This window comes from Podarcis pityusensis (genome assembly GCF_964106645.2).
Source record: "Podarcis pityusensis genome assembly, chromosome: 14".
Taxonomy (NCBI): Eukaryota; Metazoa; Chordata; class Lepidosauria; order Squamata; family Lacertidae; genus Podarcis; species Podarcis pityusensis.
This window is the reverse complement of record NC_138039.1, coordinates 19024667-19036304: the sequence shown is the minus strand read 5'-3', so window position 1 is coordinate 19036304 and position 11638 is coordinate 19024667. Positions and strand designations below refer to the sequence as shown.

General features: G+C 48.2%; 1 protein-coding gene across 4 annotated transcripts in view; it reads right to left on the bottom strand.

The window, feature by feature from the left end:
- Positions 1-11638, bottom strand: part of FBXL16 (F-box and leucine rich repeat protein 16) — a 60635-nt gene that overhangs the window by 7837 nt on the left and 41160 nt on the right. For all 4 annotated transcript variants that reach the window (XM_080982010.1, XM_080982009.1, XM_080982007.1 and 1 more), the window contains one exon: positions 255-976. In XM_080982010.1, coding sequence (XP_080838136.1) covers positions 255-962 — 708 coding nt within the window. In that variant the 5' untranslated portion in view covers positions 963-976. The remainder of the gene's footprint in view (positions 1-254; positions 977-11638) is intronic.

Sequence of the window (11638 nt, the reverse complement as noted above, 5' to 3'; positions counted from 1 at the left end):
TTACTTTCTAAGTAACACTCACACACCCTTCTCTATCCTCTATCCAGGCAAGCAAAAGGCATCACTGGAGTTCAGGGACACATTCCAGCCAGGCAAAAACACCCAGAGGATAAAGTCCGACTGGCAAGGGGTGTGGCCTGGGGAGAGGGGGTGTGGCTGGGGGAATGAGGGTGTGGCTAGAAGGGGGTGTGGCTACCTGGAGGACTGTCTGTGGCTCCTGGGCCTGAGTTTCCCCCTCTGTGCAGGAGACCTACCTCAAGGCCTGCGTCTGTGATGGTCGATCTCTTAAGGCTCATGGATTTCACCCCCTTCTTGGACAGAGGATAGTTATCGATGAACTCACAAATGTCCAGGTCAGAAACGCCGACCAGGCAAAACCCCTCAAAACCCCTGATAGCAAAACCCTGGAGGTTGACAAACTCCTTGTCTCCACTGGGCAGGACGTTGTAAAGCTCTTTGGTGTGTAGCACCGGCGTCAGGCCCACCCAGAACTTGGGCTGGTACAAGACCCTCCTCCATGCCTTGCAGACCTGGGCCAGGACACACTTCTCGCAGGCGGAAAAGTACGTAAACAAGCGGTTGAGGATCTTCTCGTCCACAGCCAGCTGCCGTTCACTGGGGGAACCGGAGAGGCCTTCGAGGGAAGTGACCTCCCCGTTTGTCGGGGAAGCCTCGCTGGAGTTCAGTCCCACCATGGCAGCTCCAGAAGGAGATGGCACCCCGGCCAGAGCCGCCAAGGACAAGGGTGGCGCCAGGCCAGGGATGGGCAGGTCGCTGTGATTTGCTAAGGCTGGACCGATGAGAGCAGGCACAGATGAAGGCTGGCACAAGCGGTTTTTCATCGCTGGGGTCCCTTTGGTGATGCTGGCAGAGCCGAGTCCATTGGCCTGGGCGGGAATCTTCACAAGTCCGTTCCGAGGTAAACATGGAGGTTTCGTATCACCGTTACTCTGGTTCGACATCTTCCAAGGTCACTCTGGAAAAACAACAAGGAAGGCTGTTAGGGAATTGGACCCATGGCACACCAGCAAACATTCGGCTTTTCATTGAATCATCTTGCAGGAGGAATTGCCCTCCTTTTAGATGGTAATGGCCAGAAGTGTAGTGGCCAACGATCACAGTAGGTTGAAGACCCATTACAATTTATGCAGTAGGGTACCAGCAGCGTCCCTGTTTCCAGCATCCTAGGGCCACCCAATCAGCATGGAAGGGGAGCTTTTTAGCCAATGAGAAGAAATCTTCTCACGCTTTGTGCTGATTGGAGTCAATCAGAGTGAAAGGGGGTGAGCCAGCCACTGAGGATTGACTCCTAGGGTCACTCTGTGCATAGGAAGAACACCATAGGAAGAGTTGCTCCAAAGCTAAGCATTTAGGAACACAGAAAACGGAAGGGAAGCTTTAGTTTAAAAGAGAATGGTGTTCAAGTTCTGTTACATATTATGGAACTTCAAGGAAAACACAACTTAAGTCACTTCAAAAGAAGATATTGGAATACTCCAAAACATTTGCCCATGTATGTCTACCGAAAATAGTAAATCTGGCTGAAAGGCAACACATGGAGATCAGCACTAACTGTTGCAATGCATCCCTAATTAATATTGTATAATAGCAGTATTGTACAATCTTAGAAGGTTGCATAATCTTAGAAGCGGGTACGGCTTTGAGGGGGCATGGCTGTGACTGGCAATGGGTATTGCTTTGCTTACTTCATCAGCAGTGAATTTCTCCCATCTTTGCATACAGTTTTGACGAAATGTACATCTTTTTGCAAAGCAACTTTTCCTAATATAATGCATTTAGGAATGTTATTTTCACAAATACAGTGGTACCTCGGGTTAAGAACTTAATTCGTTCTAGAGGCCCATTCTTAACCGGAAACTGTTCTTAACCTGAGGTACCACTTTAGCTAATGGGGCCTCCCACTGCTGCTGCACCTCCACCGTGCAATTTCTGTTCTTATCCTGAAGCAAAGTTCTTAACCCGAGGTACTATTTCTGGGTTAGCAGAGTCTGTAACCTGAAGCGTCTGTAACCTGAAGTGTGTGTAACCCGAGGTACCACTGCATATTAATTTTCATGTGCACTTTCCCCTATAATATATGCTTTTTTGTAAACTTTGATTGCTTGGAAAACTGCACCCAAAAATTCAGGTATGTGCGAATTTTGAAGAAGAAGAGGAGGAGGAGTTTGGATTTGATATCCCACTTTATCACTACCCTAAGGAGTCTCAAAGCAGCTAACATTCTCCTTTCCCTTCCTTCCCCCACAACAAACACTCTGTGAGGTGTGTGGGGCTGAGAGACTTCAGAGAAGTGTGACTAGCCCAAGGTCACCCAGCAGCTGCATGTGGAGGAGCGGAGATGCAAACCCAGTTCACCAGATTACGAGTCCACCACTCTTAACCACTACACCACATGTTGGTTCTCACAGTGATATGGAAATTGCAACTTTGATACATTGCCTTTTCAGTACAATACCTTTCAGTGAATTTCTTCCCCATCCCTATCCATGGGGAATGTTTTACACGAAGCAGCATTCCATCAACCAAGCTCCCTCTGACAGCCCAGAGATCCCTCCCCCTCAGCGAGTGCGAGTCCTGAGTCTGCCGCTCTCTCCAGTAAACTAAGCAGAAGGCTGGAAATTGAGCCAATTTTCCTTTAGTGAAATCTTGGTTGCTGAGTTCGTCTTGCTCTGCTATTGTCATGTGAATGAAACTTTCCGGCCGTAACCACAGCAACCAAAGGTGGCAGCTTTGATAGCAACTTAATCCTGGGGCTTGCAAGAGTGGGCGGTGGTGGTGCAAGGGAAGCCCACATGTTTAATATTGGTCTTCTAGGAGAGAACAGATTAGGAAGCATAGGAAGTTGCCTTACACAGATCAGACCACTGGTCTATCTAAGCTCAGTATTGTCTTGACTGGCAGCAACTCTCCAGGTTTCCCTACCCAGAAATGCCACAGACTGAATCTGGGTGGAGGATGGAGTCAAAACTAGACTGAGTTGGCTCTGCCTGACATGGGCTCTGGCTCCCCCTACTGTTGGGCTCCCTGCCTTCCACCCTACCAGTTACAAGGGGCATCAGCTGCCACTGGATTGAAAGTGCCTTGTTTCCAAAGAGTCTTCATCCTTTTTCTTTCCAGTTACCTCTGGCCATAAGCATCGTCACCATATTTTTTTTTTTTTTTAAATCCTCATGATTTATCTACTGCCTTTATTTATATGCTGGACCCAATATTACTAGAACAGGAGGATACAAATATTTTACATATTTTTAAATCCCACACTTTTAAGGTCACACTTCATTTTGCATATGTGTTATCCATTGAACTTAAATTCAGAATTCACACACGCTTGGGTAGCTTTTCTGGTTTGTTTACAGGGGGCCGTTTTACCCAGCTGCCTGGCAGGACTCCTAATGCAGGCCTGTAGCAGGGATTTCCCTGAGCCAAGAGATGGATGGATAGGAAGACAGGTCTGGAGATTGGCTTGTGCTTAGCAGGTCACAGCACAGATAATTCACAGGGCCTGATTTCAGTACAGTGTGCAACACAGTGCATTGCTGGACCAGAGCATTTGCAGACCATAGTTGTGATGTTCTGGCTGCTAGATGGTGCCATCTTGGTTACAGAGCTTGATCACTTAAAGAGCTGAACAAAATGATGTGGTAAAATATATTTCCAGCCCTGTCCCTCAGTCCAGAGAATAGTGTGGCCCCAGAGAGTCCAGACACTGGCCAGCTCTGAACTAAAGTGCACACTTGCATCTTGAGGTATACACAATCAATAAAGCCTTAGCTAATGTAAGCCATTATCAGTATCTTATGCGCCTCAGCATTGCATTCAACAGAATTTCATGTTTAATAAGAATGGGGAGGGGGGGGGGATGAAAAAAACATAGCACAAGCAATAGCTCAAACGTGGAGCAAGTAAGAAATCAGAATTTGTAGACTCCAAATGGTTATTTCCAGTACACGAAACTGATTGACAAACAGCCGGCTGTTGTCAGGAGTTAGAATGTGTGTGGGACCAAGACAAACTGTTGCTTGGATTTTCTTATTTCCCTCTGCCCTCTTGCTTCCTCCTCCTCCTCTTATTACACTTTTGCACCTCCCCTGTTCTCCATTAGTGCACCCATATGCAGAGGGTGTGTGTGTGTGTGTTAGGGAATTTTGTTCTTTTTTAAAAAAACCCATGTGCTTCTGTAAATCTTGGGGGTCCCTCCGAGTAGGCAGACACCTCCCTTCGCTGCATCTATAAGGCCAATTGCCATCCATAGTGATCCTCAGGCCCTATCCAAGTTGGCCACTAGAGGGAGAAATCTGGCTGCCACCATCCCACACGTTAACACTCATAGAATCATAGAATCATAGAATCATAGAGTTGGAAGAGACCACAAGGGCCATCAAGTCCAACCCCCTGCCAAGCAGGAACACCATCAGAGCACTCCTGACATATGGTTGTCAAGCCTCTGCTTAAAGACCTCCAAAGAAGGAGACTCCTTTGCTGGAAAAGAGCAACACAGTGGAGGCTGGTTCTTTGGAGCAAATGAGGCACCAACCTCAGTCTGCTCTCAGCCAGGTCCCCTCTTACAACTGGCCCCAGGGTGTGGCACGAGCCACCAGCTCCTTCCTCCTTCGTTTCAGTTTTGCTCTTGCAGAACTCAGCAGAGAGGAAGATGGAGTCAACACTAGAACCAGTTGGCTCTGCCTGCCATTGGCTCTGACTCCATCTGCAGTTGGACTCCCTGCCTTCTGCCCCACCAGCCCCAATGGGCATCAGCCACCTCTGCAGCCTTGACAACTGCCCACAGCACATAAAGCAATTGCTGCTGTTTTTCTTCATGGAAAGTGTTATGTACTGAAGTTCTCACCCTGGGCCAGCAGGGGGATACTGTAATAGTTATGCAAATGAAGGATCGAAAGTGATGTTCAGTGATTGGATAGTTTGTATGCAAATGAAGGATCAAAAGTGACGTTCAGTGATTGGATAGTTTTAGAAAGTTGCAACAGTTACGTTGTTCTGGAGCGCTATATAAGCAGGCTGACTGAGCCCTTCAGTTCAGTTCTGTTCTGGCATCTGAATAAAGAAGAGCTGTTTGAAGAATTGTTGTGTCGTCTGATGTGTTCACCCACAACTTAACAGAAAGGATGGGAGCCAGGGAGAGAATTGAAATTTTAGACAGAGGAGGCAGGGACACTTTTTTCCTTCTTGTATTGCCAGCTGACCTGAAAAAATCACTTTGGCCTGCTCTTGTGCATCGAACAGCAGATTAAGGTGCAGAAATTGGCAAGGGAATCTTTTGATGACGAAAGCAACTTGTTATTACCTCCTAACACAGGTGCAGGGAACATTTTGCAGCCCGAGGACCACATTCCCTTCTGGGAAACTTTCCAGGGGCCACACGGCAGTGGTGGGCAGGGCCAGGGGCCAAAGGGGCATAGTAATGAATGTGAATTTAACTTTTGTACTGTAATCTAGTTTCTATGCACATTCACACCTGCCATCTCTATCGATAAATTCAGGCAAGCAAAAGGCATGATCAGAGCTCAAAGGCCCTTTCCAGCCAAGCAAAAGCACCCAAGGAGGGAATGGAATTGGTCTGCTGAGTGGGTGTGGTCTGGGAGAGTCCCAAGGGCCAGACAGAGAGGCCTGGAGGGCCGCATTTGACCCTTGGGCCCAAGATACACCACCCATGCCCTAACACCTGTGCACCAACCTGCCACTAAGGCACAGCTGCGGCAGCTGGTTGAAAAGTTGGCAACGGCACTGCCTTCCCCTTGCCCTCGCGGGATGTATTTCTAAAGTGCTTTTTCAGTCTATAAATAAGCCCATGAATTATTAAGGGTGCCTTCCACTGGCCAGGCCTTGGACTGGGAAGGCCCCAAAACGGCAGCAGCCCCACAGCCTGTCGCATCCCATTTGCCTTGGGAGGTGCACCCCCCCAAAAAAAAACCTTGAAAGGGAGAGGGAGGGAGGAAGCAAAGAGTCTGCATCCCAGGAGACTCGCCAGCACAGACATGTTTGAAGCAAGGCTAGGATCTGCTGTCTGCCGGCCTGGACGCTGCTTGCAATCACGTGCCAATGCAGATGACTGCCTGTTTCTTTCTATGCTGAGCCAGCTGGCTTGGAGAAACCCCACAAAGACACACACAGAGAGAAAGAGAGATGCTCAACCGTCATGCTTTCCTCTCCACTGACAGACAACGGGCCTTCCTTCAGTTAAGGCAGCTGGCTGGGAGAGGAATGGAATACAGATGCTGGGTGGTTCCCTCCTCCTTCTTCTGAAGAGCCGTTGGTAGCCTCTCCATTTGCACCACTCCACATTCTGCCCCACAAGAACGCAGTGGCCAAGAGAACTAGATTCTGCACCCTGTTTAAATGGCACAGAGTAGTAAGGCGTGCCCTCTCTTAGGAGACAGGATTGATTTTGCAATGTTTACTATTTTCGCCAGGAGTTCTGGCAGGGAGAGGGAACCTTTTTCAGCCAGAGGGCCGCATTTCCTTCGGAGCAACTTTCTAGGGGCCACATGCTGGCATTTTGGCATGGGCAAAAGTGGGAGCAGCAATGAAGGTAAAATGTATCTTTGTGCAGTAGGCTAGTTTCTACAAACGACACACACACAGAGATAAGCAAGAGGCGTTATCGGAGTTCAGTGACATATTCCACCCAGACAAAAACACTTGAGGGGGTAGTCTGGGAAGAGCCATGAGGGCCAAAAAGAGAGGCCTGGAGGGCCACATTTGATCTTCATGCCTTGGATTCCCCACTGCTAAGTTACAGAGATCCCAACCACTGAACATATGTTTCCATCACTCTTCTAGTTTTAGATACTTCACCAGGCAGCTTCCAGTACGATTATCACAACACTGAATCTTTGCCTCCCACTACCCTCCACTCCAAAGGAGACCCACCCCCCAAAAGAAATTGACAAAGCTGACAATGGCCTAGGAGGAAAGGTTAAAGGAGTTGATGTATCTTGACTAGAGAAGAGACAATTAAGAGGCTGTACGACACGGGTGGCACTGTGGGTTAAACCACAGAGCCTAGGACTTGCCGATCGGAAGGTCAGCGGTTCAAATCCCTGAAATGGGGTGAGCTCCCGTTGCTTGGTCCCTGCTCCTGCCAACCTAGCAGTTCGAAAGCATGTCAAAGTGCAAGTAGATAAATAGGTACTGCTCTGGCAGGAAGATAAACAGTGTTTCCATGTTCTGCTCTGGTTTGCCAGAAGCGGCTTAGTCATGCTGGCCACATGACCCAGAAGCTGTACGCTGGTTCCCTCGGCAATAAAGCGGGATGAGTGCCGCAACCCCAGAGTCGGCCACGACTGGACCTAATGGTCAGGGGTCCCTTTACCTTTACCTATGATGCTGTTTTGGATGCTTTAGTTGAGATTCCTCCATTGCAGGGGTTTGGACTTGGGTCCCCTCCAACTCTACAATTCTATGATAGCCACCTTGCCATGGTCAAATATATGATGGCGCAAATGTCTTTCCTATTGTTGCGGAGCAGGGATTGCTAGCATGGGGCTCATTAGATGTTGCCGGACTACAGCTTTCATCATCCCTTACCATTGGCTATGGGTCTTAAGGCAGTTCTGCAACATCTAGAGAGGCTATTGCTGCCCTGGAGGTGAAGCCTCAAACTTAGCAGTTCAAATCACAATAAAAAGGATAAGGTGAGCTTCCTGGCTGTGAAAGCTGTTTGATAGTAGAATAGACTGCCTTAAAAAGTCGGGGACTTCTTCATTAGGGTCATTACTCAGTGGTAGAGCACCTGCTCTAAATGCAGAAGGTCCCATGTCCACTCCCTGCCATCTCCAGGTAGGATTGGGATAGACTCATTATCTGAAACCCTGGAGAGCTGCTGCCAGTCAGTGAAGACAATACTGAGTTAGATAGACCAGTTGTTTGACTCAGTCTAAGGCAGCTCCCTGTTAAATGACTTGGTAGAAGCTTGCATCCATCCCAGGCTCACTTAGGTTGAAAACTGGATCATAGCATGTTGAGTGAGTGCTTGCTGTGCAAGAGAGCCCAGACTCTATTCCCATCATAACCAGTTCAAAAGCCTCTCAGGTAGCAAGTGATGGGGGAAAGACCTTTGGATCGAGATCCTGAAGAGTCACTGTCCTCTATTTCCATTTAAATCAGAGTCACTCTTTCTAAACGTGCACCTAGGTGCAGGCAACAGCATGGGCACAGTTCCTGCAAAAATTGTGTCCTCTTTTTTCTCTTGTGTGCATTTTGTGCATCTGTTTCTGACAATGTGAAACTGGCAAACTCCATGTGTGCACATGTGTGTATGCTCCCCTAAGGGGATTATTTATTTTAGGCACATGGCAGGGGGTGCAAGGGAAGGGAAGACCGCAGTTGGAATTATCCCGACCTCAAGCAGATGGAACATGGCGATAACTCCCAAGCCAGGTGGCGGAAGGGAAGGATGGTTGGTTGGTAAATAAATATGAATGAGTCAGATTATGTCTGGCTGGGTGGGAAGCTCAATGGGAAGCTTCCCAATGAGGGGACTGCCCACAAACCCTCTGGGTTCTTCCGGCTTCCCAGTAGCCTCTTCTTCCCATCCCACACCCATTTCTGACAGAAGAGGGAAGGAATCAGAGAGAAGGCCAAGCAAAATCTGTGTTTTTGTTGTTGTTGTTGTTTTCCTGCTTGATGTGGAGGTAGAGACTGGTGAAGGTTGCCACTTTCCATTAGCTGGCTCCTGTGCCTTTTTAACAGCCGCACAGAAGGTTGTCTGCAAACAACCTGTTTGTTCAGCATCCGCCCTGATTTGCCTGCACAAAGCTCACAAGGTGGTTAGACAGTGACTGGCCTTTACTGAGCATCCGCTCTATGCAGGGCTGTTATATCAGACCCTCCAAGTGTCAAGATTTTCCAGGGACGTCCCTGATTTAGAAAAGCCATCCCAATTTCTGATTTGATCCCAGAATGTCCCACTTTTCCTTAGGATGCCCCTATTTTCATTGGAGAAATGTTGGAGGATATGCAGTTATCTGACCCCACCCCCAAGCCGTCTGAAGGCAATCCTATATATGTTTAATCCTATATATGTTTAATGCTTTATTATGTTTTTTATGTATGTTGGAAGTTGCCCAGAGTGGCTGGGACAACCCAGTAAGATGTGTGGGGTATAAATAGTAAAATTATTATTATTATGGGATGTCCCTATTTTCATCAGAGAAATGTTGGAGGGTATGTGTTATATGGCAATGAGTCTCCACCCCGATTTGCTTGCAGGGTGTTTACAAGGGATGCCAAACTACCCAGGGTCTCCAGATTCACCTGCTGCTCCCCCAGGTGAATAAGCTGTTCTCCATTCAGGCAATTAAGAGGCATCATCAGAGTTCAAGGACACATTCCAGCCTATCAAAAACACTCAAGGAAGGAATGAAACAGAGCCAGTGAGGGGTGTGGCCTACAAAGGAGGGGTGTGGCCTACAAAGAAGGGGTGTGGCCTACAAAGAAGGGGTGTGGCCTAGGGAGAGTCTCAAAAGCCGGAGAGAGAGGCCTGGAGAGTCACGTTTAGTCACTGGGCTTGAGATTCCCCATCATTAGCTTATCTAGCTCTGGGTGGTGATTTGAGATGGAGGAGAAATTTAAATCAGTCTGCATTTACAGGTAAGCCTACCTAAATCACATTTTTGGAGATAACTACATAACCTGAAACACACTTATCCTTTGAAATTTGCACTTCTGTGAATTTTGCAGTGTCATTACTCCAGTCAAGTAAAGTGTGCATAAAAATGCATATAATAATGAAATAACATACAAAATGCATATTAGGCAAAATTGCCTAGGAAAATGTGTCTATTTGAATAAATTCACACTAAAATGCTGATGAATTTTTATGAGGGCAATTAAGAAAAAATCACAAGATGTGGAAACGCGGAGAGCTGAATTTAAGACTGGAAAAATGAGAAACAGAGAGAAACAAAAATGGAGAGATCCATCCATGGTAGTGACAGGCAATGCCAAACTTTAAAAATATGCTACCCCTATGTAGTAAAGAACACATTATGGAGAAAGGCGTCAAACAGCCTGTTCCTTTAGATGCTAGCTTACTAGACTAAGGGAGTTTTTCAAATGAACATATTTGGATTTGCAACCAGATGCAATTGTGCTGCTGGGTTTTCAAATGACCTTCTGTCCCACAGCAGTCACAGAGTTACGCCAGACTGATTTTATGAGAAGGAAGCAGCACTTCAACCATTGCTGGGATGATATGAGGCATGATAATTTTTGGATTATGTTCCTTGGTGTGTGTGCATGTATGCACATATAGTGTGTGTGTGTGTGTGTGTGTGTGTACGTGTGTGTAAAAGGTAAAGGGACCCCTGACCATAAGGTCCAGTCACAGATGACTCTGGGGTTGCGGCGCACATCTCGCTTTATTGGCTGAGGGAGCCGGCGTACAGCTTCTGGGTCATGGGGCCAGCATGACTAAGCTGCTTCTGGCGAACCAGAGCAGCACACGGAAACACCGTTTACCTTCCCACCAGAGTGGTACCTATTTATCTACTTGTACTTTGATGTGTTTTCAAACTGTTAGGTTGGCGAGCAACGTGAGCTCACCCCGTCGCGGGGATTCAAACTGCCGACCTTCTGATCAGCAAGCCCTAGGCTCTGGTGTGTTGGGGGAGCGCACCACCCTCGGCAGCGCGATCCCCAGGGTGCCATCGTGGCTGCCCCCCGCCTGTGCTGGGCGCCCTGCCCCTGCAGGTGGCGTGCCATGTCCCCAGGAAAGCTGCCACACCCCTGCAGGCAGCGCGCCATGCTCCCGGGACGTGTGCCAGCCCCGCCCCCGCCTGCTCTCCGCCCCCCACCCCCGGTGCTGGAGCATGAAGCTCTGCCACTGTCTCCCCTGTGTCCTAGTTTACGACATGCATCCCCCCCCAAAAAAAACCTCTTCCATAGAGAAAGTATTCACAAATATGACACTCACACCCTCAGTTGCATCCTAAAGTAGTGCAGTCCATAATTCCACCCCCCTGCAGCCTGCCTAGTGTGCAAATAGGTTCTCATCTCCAGCTGCCTCCATCTTTAGTGTGGGCGTGAGGCCTGAAGCAACTCTAGGACTCATCACACTGCAAAGGGGAGGGGGGACCACTGAGGCTGTCTAGGCCCATTTTGATCTCGGAGGCCGTGGGCTCTGCAGATTCCAACCGGTGCCTACAATGCCATCAGGCTTATTAGCACAGATCCTCACACTCCCAAGTGGAAAAAGCTTTAGGCTCTCACTTCAAAGGAAAGGTGCCAATTATGGGCTCACATCCTCCCACACCTCTCTGCTGCAGCACTGGCAGCAAGCACATCGTGCGAGCCCAGCATGGGAGCCGAAGATTGGGAGACAGCACTATTACCCACAGTCTTGGATAGAGGCACAGTTCTCCTGCAATTGCTGTGAACAAGCAAAGGGTGGATGGGGCGACCCTTTGCATAACACCACAGAAGAGGCAACGCATCGCGAAGCAAAGAGAAGGAGGCTCAGATTTGCAGGAAATCTGTGCCTGCTCCTTTATATGCATGGATGCAAATTTAGAAACAACTGCTATACTTGAAACAGAACTACACAGTGCATTTTCCCATGGTGAGGAAGATTGTGGTTCGTTGCCTTGTGTGCATGCTC